General features: G+C 44.7%; 1 protein-coding gene and 1 non-coding gene across 2 annotated transcripts in view; one reads left to right on the top strand and one right to left on the bottom strand.

Annotated features, from left to right (window-relative positions):
• Positions 1–7,418: 7,418 nt before the first annotated feature.
• The window catches only part of CD244 (CD244 molecule), a 33,024-nt gene continuing 15,875 nt past the window's right edge, over positions 7,419–24,567 (top strand). Inside the window, exon 1 of the mRNA XM_012749200.2 lies at positions 7,419–7,659. Within this exon, the coding sequence (XP_012604654.2) occupies positions 7,599–7,659 (61 nt within the window). The 5' untranslated portion in view covers positions 7,419–7,598. The remainder of the gene's footprint in view (positions 7,660–24,567) is intronic.
• LOC142869612 (5S ribosomal RNA) lies at positions 23,593–23,711 on the bottom strand. Its single transcript, XR_012918210.1, has one exon. It is a non-coding gene; the product is annotated as a 5S ribosomal RNA (ribosomal RNA).

Raw genomic sequence — 24,567 nt, 5'->3', positions numbered from 1 at the left:
CTGACACCAGCTGAGGGTCCTACAATTCAATTCAGTTCTGACACCAAACAGAGTGAGTGCAGACCCTACAGGTTAAGGGCTCAGCCCCACAAGATTGTCTCCTACTTTGGATGTCAACTGCAGGTAGTAGGTCTCCAGGTTACCAACAACTTCTGTTTAACTTGGCTCCTAATTGGAGGTTCCCATAACCCCCTTTGTGAGTTTGGTCATTTACTACAATGGCTCACAGAACCCAGGAAATCAATTTATAGAATATTGTCAATTTACTACAAAGTATATTTTAAAGGATATGAATGAACAGCTGAATGAATAGGTACTGGGCATGGTTTGGAAGAGTACCAAGCACAGGAGTTCTGTCTCCATGAAGGTGGGGTGCTCTATCTTCCCAGCACACGGATGCGTTCACCAACCCAGAAGTTCTCTGAACCCCTTACTTTTGGGATTTTTATGAAGGTTTTATCAGGTAGGCAGGATTGATTACTAACTCCATTTCCAGTCCTTCATCTCTCTCTAGAGGATGGGGAGTGGGGCTCAAGGTTCCAAGCTTCTAAGCATGGCTTTGTCTTTCTGGGGCCAATCCTCATCCAGGAGCCCATCAGGAGTCACCTCATCAGAATAAAGGACACTCTTATTACCCAGGACATTTCAAGGGGTTTAGGCACTCTGTATCAGGGACCAGGGTCAAATAGCAAATACTGGAACAAAAGATTCTCCAAATAGTCTTATTTACAAGGGTTTCAGGAGCTCTATGTCAGAAATTGGGGGCAGAGACCAGTATGTATATACATTTTTTATTATTCATAGTTTTCTTTTCTGTCTCTCTTTCTTTCTTTTTTTTTTTTTGAGACAGGGTATTGGTATGTTGTCTAGGTTGAAGTGCAGTGGCTGTTCACAGATGTGATCATAGCTCACTGCATTACTGCAGCCTGGAATTCCTGGCTTCAAATGATCCTCCCACCTCAGTCTCCTGAGTAGTGGGACTACAAGAATGAACCTCTGTTCCCAGTTATCTTACACTTTTCTATATAATTTAAAGGCCTAATACATTACAAACATCATTAGTTTCTGTTTTAGACACACACTGCATAAAGATGTAATTCTGTGACATGAAAGGGGTGGGACAGAGCTATAAAGAATCAGAGTCTTTGTATCTTATTGAAGTTCAATTGGTATAAATTCAATTTGGAATGTTATAACTTTAGGATGTAAAATGTAATCCCCCTGGGACCCATAAAGAAAATAGCTTCTACCAAACATTTAAGAAAGAACCAAGACTGGTCCTTCTCAAACTTTTTCAAAAAACTGAAGAGGAGGAAAAACTCTCTAACTCATTCTATGAGGCTAGCTTTGCCCTGATACCGAAGCTAGACAATGACACTACAAAAAAAGAAAACTACAGACCAATATTCCTTATGAACACTGATGCACAAATCCTCAACAAAATACCAGTAAATCAGATGCATATTAAAAGGAATTTACACCATGACCAAATGGGATTTATTTCTGGAATGCAAGGATGGTTCAACATCCTTGCAGTGGATCAGTGTAACACATCATATCATCAGAATGAAAGATAAATAATCACGGTCATCTCAATTGATGTAGAAAAGCATTTGACCCAACTCAACACCTTTTCATGATACAATCAGCAAAGTAAGAATAGAAGTAAAAACCTTAATGCAATAAAATAAAAGCCATATATGAAAAACACACAGTGAACATTATACTTAATGTATGAAAGACTGGAAGAATTTCCTCTATAATCAGGAACAAGACAAGAATGATGAGTTTTGCTACTTCTGTTCAACGTAGTATTGGAAGTTCTAGCCAGAGCAATTAGGTGAGAGAAAGAAATAAAAGGCATCTGAGACCAGCAGAGTCAGCAGCTGGAGCAGCAGCAGCCAGTGTCCTCTCCTGCCTGCCCTCCACAGTCCTCCACCTGTCCTGGGGTCCCCTTCCCCCTTCCTCCTCCTTCTCCTCTGCCTCCTGTTCCCCCTCTTGCTCTGCTGCTGTGGTTGCCCTGCCCCTCGCCTTCCGGCCTGCCCTATTGTGCGGTTCCAGGACTCCTGCCATTCCCGTTCCTGCTGGCTCCCCTTTTCCCCTCAGCTGCCTCATGCCTTCAGTTTTTTGCTTTCATCCCCACCAGTGACCAGAGACTTGACCACTCAAAATCCAGCTCCCCAGAAAAGTGCTCAACATGGACACTGGTGTGATTTAAGGTGGATTAATGTCACTCTCACCATCTAGCAACTTACGTATGGAAAGGAAGTTGGCAGTATCATTGGAAAGAAAGAAGAATCAGTTAAGAAGATGTGTAAGGTGAGTGGTACACATATCAACATCTCAGAAGGGAATTGTCCTGAGAGAATTACCACTTTGGCTGGACCCAGTAGTGCCATCCTCAAAGCCTTTGCTATGATCATTGACAAATTGGAAGAGGACATCAGCAGCTCTATGACCAATAGCACAGCTGCCAGTAGACCCCCCATCACCCTGAGGCTGGTGGTCCCTTCTGGTCAGTGTGGCTCTCTCATTAGAAGTATCCATGTAGTACAACTTGAAATATTATAGGGAACATTGGCTTGTGCAAATTACCATATCATTAGAACATCAACTTTGATCTTCTATATTTATAATTCACAAACTAGGTAAAATTCACAAACTAGGTGGCAGGGCAGTTAGAGGGCATTATAGGTTTTCCTTCTTTGGTTTTATTTTTGCAAAACAATCTGATACTCAAAAATGTCAAATATAAAAATCTGATACTAAAATAAAATATTAAAAAATTGATACTAGATCAGTTTCTGATTTATAGAATATAATAAAAAATAGAACTGTACAAAAAATATATATATATATATTTTATACAGAGTCTTGCTTTGTTGCCCAGGCTAGAGTGAGTGCTGTGATGTCATCCTAGCTCACAGCAACCTCAAACTCCTGGGCTCAAGCAATCCTGCTGCCTCAGCCTCCCGAGTAGCTGGGACTACAGGCATGCGCCACCATGCCAGGCTAATTTTTTCTATATATATTAGTTGGCCAATTAATTTCCAGCTCAGGCTGGTTTCGAACTCCTGACCTCAAGCAATCCGCTTTGGCCTCCCAGAATGCTAGGATTACAGGTGTGAGCCACCGTGCCCAGCCAAAAATTTATATTTAATTATCTTTAAATTGCATAGAGCAATTCATTCTTGAATTTACCTTACAGTTTGGGAAAGCATTTTCATTCATTTTTTGTGTAGAAACATCTTTTTTTCTTTTAGTTTTCAGAATTTTGTAAATGTCAACATATTTTGTGGGTACAAATGTTTTTGATTACATGTATCAATGTTCCTTTGCTTGAATCAGGGTTATAAGTGTGCCCATCACCCAGGTAGTGTTCATTGTATCCATTAGGTAAGTTTTCACCCATCCCCTGTAGAAACATCTTGTTCCTACATAAAAAAGCAGAGATTGGTCCCATTCCCTGCATCATGTTGCTAGCGTCAGGGAGATAGTCTCCAATTCTCTGCATCATCAGGGTTGTTTATTCACCTCAAAGCTGGAAAAGACAAGTTTCTTCTCATGTTGAAATTCTGAGATGAGCTATGATGATGTGGATTGCACTCTTTGGCTGCTGCTCCTGGGTCCTTGACTTAGATGCAGGTTTACTAGGTTATTTGATATGCCAGGTATTGTTTTAAGAGGGTCCACCTTCCATCTTCTTCATGGGAATATTGCATTTCTCACCTTTAACTTGAACCTGTAAGTTACCACATCCAATATGTAAAAGATAACTGGCTAATTCCCTTCCCACAAGTCAAAGCCCAAGAGAGATAAGTATATATAGAATGGAAAAAGCAATTTTCCAGTCCTTATGAGAAACAGAGATAGAAAAAGAATGGTTGTGCCCACATCTTAAGGATGTAATGAGCATTGTAGGGGGGAAAGGATTACCTCTATCCCTTTTTAGGGAGAGGCAAAGAAACACACTGTAACCAAATTTTTTTTTAGACAAAAAAAAAATTTGTTAATGGGAGGTGAACAGGTGGAAGGGGGGAGAAGGGGAAGGGTATGCACTTTCATGGTGGCTGCAGGGCGCACCACTTGAAGACTGGACACGCTTGAAGCTCTGGCAGAGCAGGGTGGGGAGGGGGGCAGGGGCAAGATATGTAACCCTAACAATATTTGTAGCCATAGAATTTGGGAAAAAAAAATAAATAAATAAAAAGAGTTTAGTTATGGTTTCATTAAAACAGGAGCACAGACAGTGTTCAGGTGGTTAGAAATAAAGGCAATGAGCTCTCATTTCGTGTCTAGTATCACAGAAATTATTTGTTGAGTTCTTGAAAGAGTGGTTGGCCATATCTGTAAAGATTGGTTGGTCATATCCGTTGGGCCCTATTTGAAGGGTTTATCTTTGAATACTTTTACATCTTCTTTCTGGCTATGCAGTAAGGATTAATCTTGCCTAAAGAGAAGCCTGGCCTTTGTCCTTGGCTCTTGGGAGGTAATCTCTAAGGCTTGGAATGTCCTGCTTGGGGTGTCCCCAGTGTCTTCATCTACAGGGGACCTTGGGCCATGCTGGATAGTCTGTGCCAACAATGTGATTTATGGTGGGAAATTTTGGCCACAGAGCACCAGCTCAACTCTGGAAGGACCAGAGACTGAGGTCAGCCATGCCTATGTGATGAAGCCCCAGTAAGAATACTGGACACCAAAACTTGGAAAGGCTTTCCTAGTTGGCAGTGCTTTGTCTGTATTGTCACGCACAATTCCTGGGAGAAGCAAGCTCTGTCTGCACAACTCCACTGGAAGAAGAGAACTGGAAGCTCTGTGCCTGCCCTGTGTTTGGGATGCTCCTGGACCCTGACTTAGGTACCCCTTCCCTTGTGTGGTTTTCTTCTGTATTGTTTTGCTGTAGTAAACTTTGCACCATGTGTAAAACAGGTTTCAGTGAGTGCTGTGAGTCTTTCTAGTGAATTATCAATTTTTTTTTTTTTTTTTTTTTTTGAGACAGAGTCTCGCTTTGTTGCCCTGGCTAGAGTGAGTGCCATGGTGTCAGCCTAGCTCACAGCAACCTCAAACTCCTGGGCTCGAGCAATCCTCCTGCCTCAGCCTCCCGAGTAGCTGGGACTACAGGCATGCGCCACCATGCCCGGCTAATTTTTTTTTTGTATATATATTAGTTGGCCAATTAATTTCTTTCTATTTATAGTAGAGATGGGGTCTCGCTCTTGCTCAGGCTGGTTTCGAACTCCTGACCTTGAGCAATCCGCCCACCTCGGCCTCCCAGAGTGCTAGGATTACAGGCGTGAGCCACCGCGCCCGGCCTGAATTATCAAATTTGAAGGGGGTCTTGGGGACTTACAAATTTGGCATCAGAAGTGGGATTCATTCATTCAGTTGGCATCAGAAGTGGGATTTATTAGAATGAACTTGACTCACTGAAGCATGGTGAAAGCATGGTTTGGGAAAAGGAAGGATGAGAGGGCAGGAATTGATAAACTTTGGATTCCTGGATGGCTGCTGACATTTAAATGTCTCATCTGAGTCTCCTGTCCCAGACTTTTAGAGACTTGGGCAATATGTATGAGAAATGGGGCTACAGGTGTCTTTGAGTTTATGTGGACTTTGTAGGGTCTTGGGTCTTCATGTTAAAGTAGCTGAATTGCACAGGAGGGCTCTCTGCACAAAGAATTGGCAAGGCAAGGTATAAACTCCATGAGGGCCAGGACCATGGTGGCTTAGCTTACCACTGCATCATCTTAAGGGGAATAGAAATATCTTCTCTGGGGAAATAATTCATTCCTTCAGCACTTGACGATCTATTAATCATCCATCTATGAAGAACCAGGCACCTGGCCAGGCTCTGGAAACACTAAGCTAAGGAGAACACAGACTTTATGTTGAAAAGCTCAGGGTGGGGGAGGGCAGTATGTAGAGCAAATAGCAGCTATTATGTGGTGGAGTTTGTTAAGGACCACAAGACAGACACGTACAAAGTGGTGTGGCTACTCCCAGCTCAGTTTCCAGAGGCTGGTGGGCCACCCACATGCCTGGCAGGAAGGATGGAGCTAGTGTTGAACTCAGGATTGGTGAAGCTGATTCCTAATTCATGTGGCTCATGAGTTGCTTCTCACGGTTAGAGCTTGTAAGGGAAGTTTACACTTCCTTGTTTTATCACATCTTGAACACCACTTCTCAAGGTCAAAAGGCATGGCCAGATGAACTCCAAGGAAACTCCCAGGGGTTGAAGGCTGCACCGTGGGAAAAGACAAAGGAGATAAGAGATGATACCATTAGAACAGCTGGAAAAAGCTATGCAGGCCTTAAAAAAATACAAAAACACAAAAGCCTCACGTAGGTCTAGTGTTTTTTACATGCATACTCTCAGGTATGCTTTTTAAATTTGATCTCGAAAACTACCTTGTGGGGAAGAGGGGCAAATATTGTTGACTCTGCAGACTCAGGAAGTAACTTGGCCAGGATCACATAGATCACCAGGTGCTGAGTGGGAACTCAAGTTCAAGTCTTTGACTCCAAATCCAGTGCTCTGCCCAGAAGCCGACTGCTACCTCTCTCTCAGTCTACATCCTGCCGCTCAGTTCCGACTAAGTGACTGGAAATGGATGAAAGGATGGGAAAAGGGAAGAAGGGTGGACCTGAAGAAACCAAAAATGTTTGCTGCTAAGGCGAAAGCAGAAGAAAGGGGCATGAACCCTGGGGAACGGCCATCTAAGCTTACTCGGGAATTCTCAGCTGAAAGCTGCTCCCTTCTTTCTCCAACCCTGGAGTCCAGGACATTCTGAGACTTGGATCTTGCATTTTAGATTCTCATCTGCCAGTGTCCCGGGGAAGTTGGATGTGGCTGCCCCCACCCTTCCATAGAGGCCTGAGGCCACCCAAAGCTGCCTTAGAAGTACAGATAGGACACTTGGAGCAAAACCAAATTCTAATGAAAAAAATTTGATTGGCTTATGTTTAAATTTTAGTATCCACTTCCAGAGAATCTCTGGGCCTGTTAGATTGTTCTAGTGTCTCCAACCTCTGGGTTTCTTCTTGTGTCACCCCAGCTACTCATCCTGTCCTTCAACATTATCACCCTCTTATCCAGGATTCTGAGTCTCAGCCCCCCATCCCAGGCCCTCCGCACTTCCCCCATCCCCTCAACAATTCTGTGTGATGGGCTGGTCTGGGATGACGGCTGTTTCGTCCTCATGTAGGGCTCTGTGTGTTGCCAGTAGGATGAAGAGAATCGGAAAATTTCCGGGGCATCTGCCCTTTGAATGAAGCAGCCAGGCTGGGGCAGAGAAAGGGATACAATTTTGAAGCCGGTTTTGTGAGTCCCTGAGAACACTGAGCACCCACCCACTTGCAAACTTCACAAGTTTGTCTTGTGGCAACTGTCAGACCAGGTCCAGGGGCTGGGCTTTCTCAGCAGCCTTGTCAGCTCACAGCAACATTAACAGCCTTGAACTGAGGAAGCTGTGGCCAGACTGGCGGTGAGGCCACTCTGCTCCCCACCGTCCTCCTGTTGCCTAACGGCTGCTGAGCCTGTGCTCGGCAGAGCGTCCGGTGGGGCGGAGGGGCTGGCCTGACCTCCCTGTTCTCTGGGGATGTTGGGGCAAGCTGTCACCCTCACACTCCTCCTGCTCCTCCAGGTGCCTCAGGGCCAAGGTAAGGAGGCCCAGCGGGGGCTGATGTGGACTAAGGGCTGTGCCCCTCAGGAAGGTCAGAGCCGGGAGCCTCCGGCAGTGCCACTTACATGGTCGCCTAGACCCAGGACTCCAAGGGGCTCCTGAGAGCTCTGACACTCTAAGTCAGACAGCACAGGCTGGCAGGGGGGCGGCAGGTCCTTGAGAGGCGCATCTGGCCCTGCCAGCAGCAATCCAGGCAGGCTTGGGCGAGGAGACTCTTTCCTACTGGCTTCAATTTTCCTTTCTGTGTATTGGGGAGAAAAGCTTCCTTCCAGCTGCCTTTAAGGGCAAAGGGAGCCCATCTTCTGACTGGGGAGTGAGAGGAGAAGCAGCCCCAAGGCAGCTGGGTGGTTCTGGAGCTCAGAGATGGGCAGATGGATCCCTGAGCAGGAAAGCTGGGAGGTGGGGCGATGCCAGCGGCCAGACAGAGCCCGGTCCTCCATCTCCTTGGCTCCCCCAGCCGCCCAGAGGCCCTGTGCCGCCCAGAGGCCACAGGGCCTGGGAACCGTTAGGGAAATCTTGGCTTCTGGCAGGAGAAGGAGACACTAAGAGGAGGCTTCACAGCAAACCTAAAGCTGTCAGCTGGGCACCGGGCCATCTAAGGCTTACTCTGGGAAACCCCAGCTGAAGACTGCTCCCCTCTTCCTCCAACCCTGGGGTGCAAGATGCTCTGAGACATGGAGCATGCATTTTTAGATCAGCAACTCTGCAAGGGGCTTCGTTGGTGGGGCTGGAGTGAGAGGAGGGCACACTCTGGGCACCAAGGGAGGAAACTGAGGCACAGGGTACTGTTGGTGCAAGGCCGAGTAGAAGTCCTATATGGTATAAAGTCCCATATCCAGGTACTTAGTTGAAACATTCTTGTGTCTTCCAGGAAGAGCCAGTCAAGGCTCAGGTGGACTCAACCTCTGCAAGGAGACAGGCAGCCTAGGGCAGAGCATGAAGAGAAGGAAGCAGGGGGGGTGGTCTGGAGCCAGGGGCTCGAGGGGGTGGCCTGGCGGGACCCAGTGGCGCAGGATTTTAGGCGAGAGAGCTAGGGTGGAATCTGATCCAATTAGCCTGGAAAGCGGCTCAGAAACCTGAAGGAGGACTGATGGGATTTGATGGCTGTCTTGGGGGATGAGAGTCACAGAAGCAGAGCCCGACCCTGAGGTTGTGACGATGTGTCACAGAGGACTCTGCTCCCTCCACCCCCATACCCAGGGCTTTCGCTCCATGTCTGGCTGGCCCTGCGGTCCATTGCAGGGGGAAGCTGTTGAGTGACTCCTTGGGCACAGGGAGGGATGGACTTGGTCTTCCTGGGCTTCTCCCCCCTCTTGCTATGTCCTGTGTCTGTGGGGCTGCACTGGCCCAGGCTGATCGAAGCTTCTCTGTTTCTTCCTTTCACTTTTTAAACTTCTTAGTTTGAAATCATTGCAGTTCCAGAGAAGTTGCAAGAATAGTGCAAAGAATTCTTGTGTTTCCTTCACCTACATTTACCAATTAACATTTTATCACATTTGCTTTATTTTTTTCTTTCCGTATATATGTGTATATATCTAACTTTACAATCATAATTATTTTTGCTGGACCATTTAAGAATAAGTTGCAGACATCATGCCCCTTTACTGCTAAATATTTTAGCACTTATCTCCTATAAGCAAGGACATTCTCATATCGTTATAGCACAGTCATGAAATTTAGTAAATTTAACACTAATACAATCAAATATGCAATACATATTCAAATATGACCAATTGTCCCAATAATGTGCTATATGGCATATTTTTTCATGATCCAGGATCCAATCAGGATCATGTATGAAATTCAGTTATTTTTCTTCAATCATCTTCAATCTGCAACCATACTTTTTAACCTTTCTCCATCTTTCATGACATTGTGTTTTTGAAGAGTATAAGCCAGTGGCTTTGTGGAGGGTTCCTTAATCTGGCTTGTCTGTTGTTTCCTTATATGAGTCAGGTTATCACGTGCATTTGGGGCAAGAATACCACAAAAGTGATGCTCTGCCTTTCTCACTGACTCCCATCAGGGGACGTATGATGAGAGTGAATTTTTTTTTAGAACTTTGTTTACTGAAAAGTTTAATATGCACACTGCTCTTTTGTTTTGTTTTGTTTTGTTTGTTTTGAGAAAGGGTCTTGCTCTGCCATCCAAGATGGAGTGCAGTGGCATGATCACAGCTCACTGCAACCTTGAACTCCTGGGCTCAAATGACCCTCCAGTGTCAGCCTTCTGAACAGCTGGGACTACAGGCAGGGGCCGCCACACCATTCTAATTTTTAAATTGTTCGTAGAGATGGGGTACCGCTATGTTGCCCAGGCTGGTCTCAAACACCAGGCGTGAGGTGATCCTCCTACCTCTGCCTCCCAAAGTGTTTGAATTACAAGCGTGAGCCACGGTGCTGAGCCATGCATACTATTAATATTTATGTAAGATGCACATATTGCTCTTGAGTTTTGCAAAAATCTTCCAAAGCCTTCTCTTCTTAGGCAAAGTAAAAATCGTGCACTTTACGATAGCCTAAGTGACCTGGCCTCTGGGACCCCCTCCCCTTCATCTCTCCTCTGGCTCACAGCACTTCAGCCACACTGGTGCTGGTGGTCCTCGAGCGCAACCACGCTTCCTGTTAGGGCTTTGCATCCCCCAGCGTTCTCTTCCTGGAATGCTGCTCCCTCACTGGCCATGCGGCTTGCTCTCTTCCCTCAGGGTTTTGCTCAAATACCACCTTCCTAGTGATGCCTCCCCCTCTGAAAAATGTCTCCCTTATCCTGCAACCCCTTATCCCTCTCTCCGCTTAATTTTTCTCTGTTGTCCTTATCTCCATTTTACGTTCTATCCCGTTTACTTATTTTTATTTTCTGTCTCCCAGTCTCCTCTTCAGCCTAGGAGAGAGTAAGTTCCTTGAGGCTTTTGTCTGTTTTGTCATCGTTGTATCCTCAGCATCCAGAGCAGTACCTGGCACCAGAAGACCCTCAGGAAATATTTATTTTCACAACAACATCCCTCCCTCTATTCTCATTCCTTCCCGGGATATGACTTGAGCAGCTCTGTGCCAGGCACTGGGCCAGGTATTAAGGATTCAGTGGTGCATAATCCAGGGTCCCTTTGTTCACAGAGCCTAGGGCTTCTGAATCAGTATATATTTATTGTTGTGATGAGTGCACGGCACAGTGCCTAACACAGGAGATGTCCAAGCATATTTGTTGAGTGAATAAGTAAATTTCATTCAGGCATCATAGGGGCAGTCTGGGACGATTTTGGGTCGGGTGTATTGGGGAGCGGGGACCTTCAAATCACTGTCCACATGGGTCAGGTGTAGTGGCTCACACCTGTAATTCCAGCCCTTCTGAAGGCCAAGGTAGGAGGATGGCTTGAACCCAGGAGGTTGAGACCAGCCTGGGCAACATGGCCATACCCCATCTTTACAAAGGATAAAAAAAATTAGCCGGGTGTGGTGGCACATACCTGTAGTTCCAGCTACTCAGGAGGCTGAGGTGGGAGGATTGCTTGAGCCTGGGACTTCAAGATTGCAGTGAGGTGTGATTGTACCACTGCACTTAAGCCTGGGTGATAGAGTGAGACCCTGTTTCCCAAAAAACAAAAATGAAAAAAGCCCAGCTCACAGGAATAGGCCTGGGCCCTAAAATTCATTTTGGAGCCTAAATTCAGGTTTTGATTGTCTATTCCTAGGAATCGCAAAGGCCAGATTGGAGTCTGTGAATCTCCAGAGGCTTTGGAGCCTGGGGTGAGACATGCCGGAGAGGAAAAGGGCAGGGCCATGTCACAGATTAGCTCTGAGGGTTGCCACTGTTTGCGTGGATATGTAGAAACTTTCACTTCTCAGGGAGGGGTCTCTAATTGCAACTGCTTTGGCTGGGATCCAGGCAAGCTCTAGGAAGGCTGGAGTTGTTTTTACTCATCTCTTCCTCCTTGCACTTCCCCTCAAACAAAGGGTGAATGGCGAAATAGCTGGGCACAGAGAGAGAGATCAGACTCAGAAAAGCCCAGGCTATGGTGCCATTTTTAGACTCTCTAAAAATCAGTCTAAGGATAGCAAAGCCGTTGTCTTTATAAACCAATCATTTTTTTAAGTGCAACATGTATACAGAAAAGTGCACAAAATTATAAATGTACCTCTCAATGACTTATTGTTAAATGAACACACTCTTGTATCTACTACTTGTTCTGTCCCATTCATTGCCTCCTCCTTCTACCACAAATCTAACCGCTATTCTGACTTCTAACATTTACCTGTATATAAATGAAATCCTATGGTATGCGCTCCTGTGTCTGTCTTGTTTTGCTCAACGTCTTATGAGATTTATCTCTGTTACTATTTGTAGCAGATCATTTTCATGGCTGTACAGTATTTAATTGTATGACTATACCATGGTTTTCTCACTCATCCTGTTACTGATGAACTTTTGGCTTGTTTCCAGTTTTGTTTTTGCTATTATAATAATGCTACTAAGAGACTTATGTACATGCATGTCTGTTGAGTATGTCTCTGGATATCAGTCCCCTGTCAGATGAATTATGGGCAAATATTTTCTGATGTCTCTTTTTTTTTTCCATTTCAGAGTATTACGGGGGTACAAATACTTTAGCTACATAAATTGCCTTTGCACCACCTGAATCAGAACTACAAATGTGCCCATCCCCCAGACAACTCCCTAACCATTAGGTGTGAATTTACACATCCCCTCCTACCTCCTACCTGCCCGACACCCTATGAATCTTATTTCCATATGTGCATATAAGTGCTGATCAATTAGTACCAATTTAATGGTGAATACATGTGGTGCTGGTTTTTCCATTCTTGTGATACTTCACTTAGAAGAATGGGCTCCAGCTCCATCCAGGATAATACAAGAGGTAGTTCACCATTTTTTTTTTTTTTTTTTTTATGGCTGAGCAGTACTCCATGGTATACATATACCACATTTTATTAATCCACTCATGTGTTCATGGGCACTTGAGTTGATTCCACATCTTTGCAATTGTGAATTGTGCTGCCATAAACATTTGAGTGCTGATGTCTTTTTTTAAAGAATGTCTCTTTTTCCTTTGGGTAGATGCCCAGTACTAACATTGTTGGCTCAAATAGTGGGTCTACTTTTAGTTCTTTGAGGTATTTACATACTACTTTCCATAGAGGTTGTACTACTTTATATTCCCACCAGCAGTGTATGAGTGTTCCTGTAATCTCACTGTATGAGATTTTTTGATAAAAGCCATTCTCACTGGAGTTCAGTGATATCTCATTGTGGTTTTTATTTGCATTTCCCTGATGATTAGACATGTTGAACATTTTGCATATGTTTGTTGGCCATTGGTCTATCTTCTTTTGAAAAGTTTCTGTTCATGTCCTTTGTGCATTTTTTAATAGGGTTATTTGATTTTTTCTTGCTGATTTTCCTGAGTTCTATATAAATTCTAGTTATCAGCTCTTTACCAGATGTATAGCATGCAAATATTTTCTCCCATTCTGTAGACTGTCTATTCACTCTAGTGAATAGTTTCTTTGGCTGTGCAGAAGATTTTTAATTTGATCAGGCTCCATTTATTTATTATTGTTGTTGCTGTGATTGCTTTTGGGGGTCTTCTTAAATCCTTTGCCTAGGCTGATATCTACTATATAAGAGTTTTCCAAGATTTTCTTCTAGAATGTTTATGGTTTCAGTGACTTAGGTTTAAATCTGTTACCATTGTGAGTTGATTTTTGAGAGAGGTGAGAGGTGCGGATCCTGCTTCAGGCTTCTACATGTGGCTATCCAATTTTCCCAGCACTACTTATTGAATAGGGATTCTTTTCCCCAGTGTATGCTTTTGTCTGCTTTGTCAAAGATCAGATGGCTATATGAGGATGGTTTTATATCTGAGTTTTCAGTCCTGTTCCATTGATCTATATCGCTGTTCTTGTGCCAATTCCATACTATTTTGGTCACTATAGCCTTGTAATATAGCTTGAAGTCTGGTAAATGGATGCCTCCCCATTTGTTCTTCTGGGTTAAGGTTGCTTTTGCTATATGGGGTCTTCTCTAGTTCCACACGAAGTGTAGAATGATTTTTTCTAGATCTGTGAAAAACGATGTTGGTGTTTTAGTAGAGATTGCATTGTATCTGTAGATCACTTTGAGTACTATAGACATTTTAACAGTGTTGATTCTGCCAGTCGATGAGCATGGTATGGTTTTCCATCTGTTCATGTCTTCTGCTATTTCCCTCATCAGTGTTTCATAGTTCTCCCTGTAGAGGTCATTCACCTCTTTAGTTAAATATATTCCTACGTATATTTTATTTTCTTTGTTAATATTGTGAAAGGTAGTGAGTCCTTGATTTGGTTCTCAGTTTGACTGTTGTTGGTGTATATGAATGCTACTGATTTGTGTACATTGATTTTATAACCTGAGACTTTTCTGAATTTATTTATCAATTCCAATATTCTCTTGTCAGAATCTTTGGGGTTTTCATGATGTAGATCATATGATCAGCAAAGAATGATTGACCTCTTCTGCCCCCATTTTGACGCCTTGATTTCCTTCTATTGTCTGATTGCTCTGGCTAGGACTTCTAGCACCATGTTGAATAGAAGTGGTGATAGAGGGCAACCTTGTCTGGTTCCAGTTCTAAACAGGAATGCTTTCAATTTTTCCCCATTCAGTATGATGTTGGCTGTAGGTTTGTCATATATGTCTTTTATCATTTTGAGATAAGTCTTGTATATGCCTGTTTTGTTAAGCATTCTTATCATAACAGGGTGCTGAATTTTGTTGAATGCTTTTTCTGCATATATTGAGAGGATAACATGGTCTTGGATTTTTACTTCTATTTATGTGGTGAATTACATTTATAGATCTGCATATGTTGAATGATCTCTGCATCTCTGGGATGAAGCCCACTTGGTCATGATGGATTATTTTTTTGATAAGCAGTTTTATTCAGTTTGCTAGGATTGTACAGATAATTTTTCCATCTATATTCATAAGGGATATTGGTGTGTAGTTTTCTTTTTGTGATGAGTCCTTTTCTGAATTTTTTTTTTGTTTTTATCATGGTGACATTGGCTTTGTAAAATGTGTTGGAGAGGATTTCTTCCTTTTTGATATTATGGAATGTTTTCTGCAGGCTAGGCACCTGTTCTTTGTAGGTTTGGTAAAATTCAGGTGTGAAACAATCTGATCTGAGACTTTTTTTTGAAAGTTTTTTATTAGTGTTTCAATTTCAGCACTTGATATCTATTCGGGAATTCTAAATTCTAATATTTCTTCCTGATTGAGCCTAGGTAGGTTATGTGTTTCTAAGAATTTGTCCATTTCCTCCACTTTTTCAAACTTATGTGCATAGAGATTTTTATAATATTCAGAGATGATATTTTGTATTTCTGTGGTATCAGTTGTAATTTCTCCTTTTTCATTCTTTATTGAGCTTATTAGAGTCCTTTCTTTTCTGCTTCTGGTTAATCTAGCAAGAGGCATGTCAATTTTGTTTATCTTTTCAAAGAACCAACTTTTTCTTTCATTAATCTTCTGTACAGTTCCTTTGTTATCAATATCATTGAGTTCTGCTCTGATCTTGGTTAGTTTCTTTCTTCTCTTGGGTTTGGGATTGGTTTGCTCATCCTATTCCACTTCTTTGAGATGATTCATTAGATTGTTGATTTCTGTTCTTTATATCTTTTGGTCATATGGATTTAAGTTATGAATTTTTCTCTCAGGACTGCTTTAGCTGTGTTTCATGGATTTTGATAACCTATGTCCCCTCTATCATTTCCTTCAAAGAATCTTTTGATTTCCTTCTTAATTTCCTTCTTGGCCTGACTATCATTCAGCAGTAGGTTGTTTAGTTTCCATGACTTTTTGTAGAGATGTGTGTTTCTGTTGAGTTTATTTCTGATTTGATTCCACTGTGGTCTGAGATGATACATATATAATTGGTAGTGTAATGCATGTATAATTGGTAGTGTTCTAAAATGTGTTAAGACACATTTGTGGCCTAGGATGTGGTCAATCTCAGAGAATGTCCCATGAGCTAATGAGAAGAAGGTATATTCAGTGGTTTTGGGGTAGAACCTCATGTAAATGTCTGTTAGGCTCATTTGTTCTGGAGGTATTTTTAAGTCCATGTTTCGAAGTTTATTTTCTGTTTGGAGGATATGCCCTGTTTCGACAGGTGTTATTTTCACTCTGTTGATTATTTTCTTTGCTGTGCATAAACTTTTCATTTTATATAATCCCAGTTGTTTATTTTTGCTTTTGTTGCTGTGTTTTTGAGGTCTTATTCATAAAATATTTTTACCAACTTGTACTATATTCTAAGAACTATGCAAGGTTTTGTGAGGGAAACAAGTATGAAACAGATGTTGATTTTATCCTTAAAAATCTTTCAGGCAGATGAAAGTAGGTGTGTACAATAACAACTGCAAGGAAAGACAGAAAATGCAAAGTGTCATTAACAAGCAAGATATATTTAGAGCATAAAGGGAGCTAAGAACATGGACATTCCTTCTAGTTAGGAAAATAGGAGAACTGGTCTTGAATAATAAATAAGAGTTTGGGAGGTAGGGATAAAGAATAAGGACAATCTGAACATAGAAAACAGCCTAGAAAAGCAGGGGAAACATGAGGTTTGAATGGCAAAATGAAAGGCAGATGCACTTGTTATTTTGGAGAAAGGTAGTATTATAAATGAGATGATTCAGTTAACTAATACTAGAAGTGGGACATGAGATAGTAAATTTTGCTAGAGATAAGGAAGTTGCTTTGCCTGAGAAGAAGAGTTAATATGGTCAGTATCAAGCTAAATTGAGAGGAAAGGAGAAGTGGTGGGGTGTGGGCCCTTCAGGATACTTTATTTATTCTCTGATTTTGCCTTGATTAGGGCTGGCCCTGCCCCAGCATTTTTGGGCTCTCACTGGGCTGTATTTGCTCAGTCCCCAGCAGGTACCCCTTGTTTCCCCTCTACCCTAAACCTGGTAGCACAAGCCCAAGCTGAGAAAACATTAATATCCTTTAGTTGGCTGGTGGAAGTTCTGCTTTGTCTGAGGCGTTTCCCTGCCCCCTCTCCTGGGTGCTCAGGCCTCACACCTTCCTCTGACCAGCAGGTGCAGGTTGGAGGAAGCTGAGCAACTCTGGGCCCTGCAGGACTTTGGAGGCTGCAGCTCTTGCCTGTGGGCTCAGGGCTGAGTGGGACTCAGTGCTGGTTCTGATCATCCCATTGACTGCCCTCCATACTTGCTGTCTACTTCTTCCTGAGGCTGCAGTGGAGGTCATCACCTGTCCTCTGTGCTCCCTCTGCAGAGTTACTGCTTCAACTCACCCATTTTTAACCACCGGAAAAGGGCCCCCAAAGCTGCAGCAGTAGCAACAGCAGTGGCTGAGGGCCTGGGGCCTTCCCTGATTACCAGAATCTGCAGTGGTCTGTTTCCTCTGAACAATGGGCACTTGTCGCCTGCCCCCCTTTCATCTCACTAAAGCATGTGAGAACTTGTTATTTTCTCATGCTGGCCTTTCTTCTCTCCCCATGTGGTGTGTGTACCCCCTGGGACAGGGACTGAGGTCTTCTTGTATCAGCCACAATGCTTAGTACGCATATCAGTCCCATAACCCCACCCCTGTCCCTGTCCCCTTCCAGCACATCCATGGACATTCACTCCAACCATCTTCCTCCTTCCCACAGCTGTCGAGGGCTACAGGAGAAAATTCAATGAAAAAGGGAAGCTATAGATTTACAGCCTCCAACCTCAGCTGGGCCCCCAGTGTCCTGGGAATCTTTGTTTCTGGTCCACGGCTTCTCCCATCCCCCAAAAGTGATTCTGCATCTTCACCATGTCTTCAAGGCCCTGTGAACCATCACAGCCTCTGCAAGCCAGCAACCTCCTCTAAGAAAACAGGCACCTGTTAGGGATTTTGCCAGCCTCACTAACAACTCCCCAAGGTTAATGGGCCTTATCTACTCCTTTAAATGACCGTGTTCGCCTCTGCTCAGAGCAAGGGTGCTCTTGTCATGTTCTTGACTAATGTGTCCCTCCCTGTGTGCTCTGGGCACCACGGCTTCCTCCAGGAGTTTGTCTGGGACATGCTTGGTCTTTCTTCAGCTGCTCCTATTTTGCTGGCTTTTTCCCCTTAGTTCATTTTCTTCCTATTGGAAGAAGCAAACCAATCACCCAAACAACATCTAGTGTTCATCTCTTTAATTGCTGACAAACCCATGTTAAGAGTATAAACTGATATAATATTATCTAAAAATAAAATAAAATATAATTATATAATTTATAAAGTGATCCCGAAAGCAGGAAAACATCAACACTGTAGATCACACCTTTGATTCTTTTTCTTGAGACAAGGTCTCATTCTGTCACCCAGGCTGGAGTGCAGAGGAGCAATCATAGCTCACTGAAGCCTCCACCGCCTGGGCTCAAGTGGTCCTCCCACTTCACCCTCCCTGGTAGCAAGGGCTACAGGCATGTGCCAATGCACCTGGCTAATTTTTTTTTTGTTGTTGTTTATTTAGAGACAGGGTCTTGTTATGTTGCCTGGGCTGGTCTCAAACTTCTGGCCTCAAGTGATCTTCCCGCCTTAGCCTCCTGAGTCACTGGGATTACAGGCTTGAGCCACAGCTGATTCTTTAAGTCTTTCACAGTTTGGTCAATAACTTAACCATTTTCCTGTATAATCCATATTCAGTTTTGTGATAGCAGAGAACTACATTCTTCTACATAGGGCTCTACATTCTGATTGACTAGTGGTTGTATGGGAGTTTACTTTATATAATAATTATTCATTATGCTATATTTTAGGTACCTTTTAATATTTACGCTAGCTCTCACAACTTCATAAAAGGTAAAAATAAAATAAAACCACAACCAAACCCTTAAAAATTGAACTCATGTTCTGTCACCCCACTCTCCAATCCTGCTGGAGAGAGTGGGTTTGCTCCATCCTTGCAAGAGCCACAAGCCTTTCCCTGCGGCTGCTCTGCCTGCAATACCCCCCTCCCTAGTCATTTCTCTCCATCCACCAGGCAGGCCCTGACTCGTTCTTCCAATGGCCGCTCCTAGCCACGTCCTCTAGGCAGCCGCCCACACCCAGGGCAGAGGAAGGCATGCTTTCCTTATGCCTGCATCTCACCTGGGGGTACCTGGACAGCACGTTGCAAATCGCAGCTTAGTTGGCTGTTTTAGGTGTAGTATCCTCTAGACTGTAAGCTCTTCAAGACAGGGCTCAAAACTTTTCTGTTATATCTTGAGCCAGTGCCCTTAATAACCCCATTCTTTAAAGTAGGAGTGATATTAAAAATATCTACCCACAGGTATGGCATGAGCAACAAGCAACTACGACAGATGGCGGCGCTGAGCAGGGTTGCCAGCCTTGTTGGTGTGCCCTGCCTGTGTGCACCCACAGTGCTGGCTGTGCACAGCCTCCAGCTATTGTCCTTACCTGCTTCTGTTTTGGCTCTGCTCTTGTTATGATTTGGCTTCTAGTTCTTATTTACAATCCTGCTCTGTGCTATGGACTTTGGTTTTTTGGCAAGTACTTCTGGCTCCCATGCTGGAGCCCTTAGACTCAGCTTGTCTTGTGGCTCTTGGCATTTCCTCCTGTGAAATACTCATGATCCATCTGTAGTCTCAGCCCATTAATGCCTTAGGTGGGGTGGAGCTCTGGATGCCTGTTACTTAGCCCAGTGCCTGGCTAATGGACTATATGCATTGACGTGGCTCCCTGTCTATCAGGGCTTACCGTTGGCCCTGCACATGACTGAAACTGCCATTGCTAGTTAATCCTGTTGGGTGTTTCTTTTTTTCCACCGTTTTCCACTTGCTTATTACATATGAAGAGTAGGTCCATCTTTCTGTGTAACAAACATTCTATTCAAAACTCTCCTCCACCCCACTTCCCTGGACTAGTTTCTTGAAGTTAATTTGGTTGGCTTATCTTCTTCCTTTTCCATAGGCCAAGAAGGCAATTTCCTATTTGTAGGAGATGAAGTCTTGCCATACATACCTATTTCTTTGCAAATCACTAAGACCATCTCTTTCAGTTCTTCTATCCCTAATATTTTGCATAAGGTTTGTATCTTCTTCTTAGTCCCTTGTCCCTAGAACTTGCTATTCCACCTACTCGGATTGCTTTTCCTCTAGTTCTTCCCATGGCTCGATCCTTCATATATTTTATTTCTCAGCGGAGATGTTGCCTCTTCGAGGAATTCTTCCCTGGCTGTGAATCTAAAGAAATCCCCACACCCCACCAACCACTCTGTCATATCATGTTTTAAAACTCCCTTCCTAGCACTTATGCCTCTCTGAAAGAACCTTAAGTTTAATTTTTCACTTATTGAGAGTGGGAATCTTATCTCTCTTGCCTATCCCTAGATGCTAACCCCAATGCTTAGAGCAGTGGTTCTCACTGGGGACAGTTTTGCTCCCCAGGGGACATTTGACAGTGTCTGAAGACAGTGGGAGCAGGGGTGCTACTGGCCAGGGATGCTGGTAAAGATCCTTGCAATGCACAATGCAACCCCGACCCCCAACACACACAGAAGGAATTATCAGGCTCCAAATGTCAAGTGCCGAGGTTAAGAAATCCTGCCTTAGGGCAACAACTGACACTCAGAGAGTGTCCAATAAATATCTGTTGAATATAGGGGTGAGTAAGCATCTCATCTACTCAAAGGATCTAAGCTACTCTGATAGATGCACCTGTAACCTAGGTTTAGGGCATTTCCTTCACCAATCTGTAAATTTGCCTTATCCTCTTTCTTCTCTATTTTACTTATATAAGTTTTATGATCCATTGATTTTTTTTTAATGTCATTTGAAGCCTAGAATCAGGAAGACTTTTCTGATATTTAGCAAAGAGTTGGGTTTAGCTAAGAGGTGAGTGAAGAAATTTCTGAATTCACTCTTGCTGTGGTCATGTTTCCACGGTGGCAACATTATACTTTGCTCTTATTGAAGTATATCTTTCCTCATTTAATGGTCAGAACAATTCTATGAGAGCTAGTCATTACTCCTTTTTTATTTTTTATACTTTTTATCAAGATAGAACTTATACTAATGCGCACAAAATTTAAGTGAACAGCTTGATGAACTCTTGTATATGTAGGTACATATAACCATCATCCACACCAAGAGGTGAATGGTTTCTTGCTTCCCAAGAGGTCTTTTGTGCCATCTCCAAGTTCATATCCCCCTCAAAGGTAACCAACATTCTAATCTCTTTCACCATAGATTAGTCTTTCCTGATTTCATGTTCCCTTTATATGAAATTTCATATAAATGGAATAATTCACTGTGTACTGTTTTGTGTCTGGCTTCTTTACTAATCATCACACTGGCGAGATCCATCCATATTATTGCCAAAAAGATAGTTTATTCTTTTTCATTACTTTGAAGTATTCCCTGTAAGAATATAACATGATTTACTTACTCATCTAATGATATTTGGGTTGTTTCTATTCTGAATTGGCTGGACTAAAGCCATTACTAACACTCTTGTACATATTTTTAGCGGATATAAACACCAGATTTTCTTGAATATGTACCCATTCTCCTGGATCATAGGGTATATAAAGGTTTAGTTTTTTTTTTTTTATTTTTTATTTTGGGGGGCTGTCTTCACACACACACACACACTGACACACACCAGATGCGCCTCCAGCCTCCACGGCTGGACCCGCCAAGGTGGAGACCTCCAGCCGCCCTCCTCTCCTGGCCTCGCCTCCCTCACCTACCCGCCCCCAACCCCAGTGCGCCGCTGCTGACTGCGCATGCTCAGGCGGTCGCCTTTGGCCCCAGGGGCCGCCCTCCAGCACAATCCCTTTCAGCTGCGCCCCCGCCCTGCGTGTGGGCTGCCGCCTATCCGCCCCGGACCAGGGCTGGGGCACAGCGCATAGGGGAGGGGAGCGAGTGTAGGGGCGTCTCTCGGGATGTGTGCCATGGGTGGGGTGATTTGGGGGGCGCTGAAGAAATCAGTCCCCTCCATCTCCTACCTCTGGAAACCCCCCAAGCCCTTGCAGAACTGCCGGCACCGCTGCCGCGGGGGCCGGGACCCTACTCTGTGTCCTCCTGTGGCCCAGTCCAAGGGGCCTGGGCCTGGCCGGGGCCGGATTGGACCCCAACCACCCTGGGGTGTGGACTTGCTAAAAATGGGCGATTAGAGATTTGGTTCCAGCTTCATTGAGGGTCATTTCACTAACGAAGGCACCGTAAAGACGTTCCTAAGATGTTTGTGAGGGTGGCAACTGAAAGAGAATTTTAAAGCTGACAGAAGAGGCGAGGAAAGGCATAGGAGATTTCCACACCCAGTAAGGAAGCCTTTCCCGAAATGGAAGAAAGAAACAAGCAAACAAAAACACCGGTAGCCCGCCCGGATCAGAGTCTGCTCCTTAGAGAAAGTACCCTGACCAGGTTCACCCGTGGGTCGCGAGCTAGCGGCATTCAGAAGAGCCAGGCCCACAGCCTACGCAAAAGACACCTGCGCTCCGGTGTCTGTGGCGGCACAATTCACCATTGCAAAGATGTGGAAGCGACCCGAGTGCCCATCGATCCACGTGTGGATTAATAAAATGTGGCGCGTGTACACCACGGAGTGCTATTCGGCTATGAGGAGCGGCGGTGAGAGGGCACCTCTCGTGTTCTCCTGGCCGGAGCTGGAACCCGTTCCGGTAAGCCAAGTATCCCAAGAATGGACACAGGAGCACCACGTGCGCGTGCTCACCGGCAAATTGGTAGGAACCCACGGACACCTAAGTGGACGTAGAGGAATCACCTTCATCGGGTGGGGGTCGGGCGGGTGGGGGGAGGGGATGGGCATACACACCCATTAGGAATGGCGTGGGTGCGCACCGACTGGGGGATGGGCGCACTTGAAGCTCTGACCAGAGGGGGGAGGCGGGGAGAGGGCAATGTACCTGACCTTAACATTGGTACCCCCACCATACGCTGCTAAAGCATGAGAGATAAATGAATGAGACAACACGGGGGAGGGGGGCACGGGCAATACATGGAACCTTAATACTTGTACTCCCATAATCTGCTTGAAAAGAGAGAGAAAAGAAAATGCAATAATGGAGGTAAGAGGCATTTTTTTTTTTTTTTTGGAGACAGAGTCTCGCTTTGTTGCCCTGGCTAGAGTGAGTGCCATGGCGTCAGCCTAGCTCACAGCAACCTCAATCTCCTGGGCTCAAGCAATCCTGCTGCCTCAGCCTCCCAAGTAGCTGGGACTACAGGCATGCGCCACCATGCCCGGCTAATTTTTTTTGTGTGTGTGTGTGTATATATATATATATAAATATTAGTTGGCCAATTAATTTCTTTCTATTTATAGTAGAGATGGGGTCTCGCTCTTGCTCAGGCTGGTTTCGAACTCCTGACCTCGAGCAATCCGCCCACCTCGGCCTCCCAGAGTGCTAGGATTACAGGCGTGAGCCAGCACGCCCGGCCAAGAGGCATTTTAAAAAAAAAAAAAAAATGACTCCGAAAAGAAAAGTAAAAGGAGGCCTGTCGAGTACGTCTGGGTGTGACTGTGCATCCCCCAACATCCGGTGCCACCACCAAAGATTCCTACGTGTAGCCCATAGAACGCCAAAATCAACGGGACGAGTTCTGGTCACAACTCCCTTAAAATGACATCCTGGCCTTCTTCTGCAACTCCCTCCCCTCTCAGACTCTCAAGGTTTCCTCCAGCGTGTCGGTTCCCACAGACCAGACCCTTGGTCTGAGACCCGACAGTCCAGGTGCCACGCCTGCTGCCGCGTGGCGGCGGTGCTGCGGCTTGGGGCAAGAGGAGGCCCCACGGAGCGGGCTGGGGCGCCAGGCACCGTGGCGGGCGCTGAGGGTGGGGGTGCCCCCCCCCCACTGCCGCCACGCTCTCCGAATGGGGACAGAACAAGAGGCAAAAAAAAAAAAAAAAAAGCCTATGGCACCCGGTATTCCCAGGCGGTCTCCCATCCAAGTACTAACCAGGCCCGACCCTGCTTAGCTTCCGAGATCAGACGAGATCGGGCGCGTTCAGGGTGGTGTGGCCGTAGACGGCGGAGGGCGCCCCAGCCCGGCTCAAGAAGCCGAGCGAGCGTCTCTGCGCTTCCCCGCGCCTCCTCCCGCCCCAGGCCCCGCACCGGCGCTGACCCACTCGGGGCCGGCCGGGCTTGTTGAGTTCGCTGGCCGGGCCCGAGGTCTCCACCGGACTGGGGTGCGGGGCGTGGTGGGCTCGGCGGGGTGGGGGGCTGTCTTCACACACACACACACACACTGACACACACCAGATGCGCCTCCAGCCTCCACGGCTGGACCCGCCAAGGTGGAGACCTCCAGCCGCCCTCCTCTCCTGGCCTCGCCTCAAGGTTTAGTTTTAAGAGATACTATAAAACAATTTTCCACAGTGCTTTTACCAATTTACACTCCCACTGGCAATTAATGAGAGTTTCACTTGCTCCTTATATCTTCCAACCCTTAGAACTTTCAGCCTTTCAAATGTTAGCCATTTTGGTGGGGATGTGGAATCTCATTGTTCTCTGATAACTAATGGTGTTGGGTATCATTTTGCATGTTTATTGGACATTTGGATATCCTCTTTTGTAAAGTTCCTGCTTAAGTCTTTTGCCTTTTTTTTTTTTGGTTGAATTGTCAATCTATTTCTTATCGATTTGGAGGAATTCTAAATATATTGTAGATGTGAGTCCTTCATCAAATACATGTATTGCAAACATTTTCTCCCAAACTGTGGCTTGTCTTTCTCCAAATGTTGTCTTTCACCAAACAGAAGGTCTAAGTTTTAGTAGAGCCCAATTTATCAATCTTCTGTCATGGTTGGTGGTTAGTAATGTTTTTCTGTCTTGTTAAAGATATCTTGTCTATCTCAAGACATAGAAGATATTCTTCTATGCTTT

Source organism: Microcebus murinus, chromosome 2 (genome assembly GCF_040939455.1).
Source record: "Microcebus murinus isolate Inina chromosome 2, M.murinus_Inina_mat1.0, whole genome shotgun sequence".
Lineage (NCBI taxonomy): Eukaryota > Metazoa > Chordata > Mammalia > Primates > Cheirogaleidae > Microcebus > Microcebus murinus.
The sequence above is the reverse complement of the archived record's forward strand: the minus strand, read 5'-3'. Positions and strand labels throughout refer to the sequence as shown.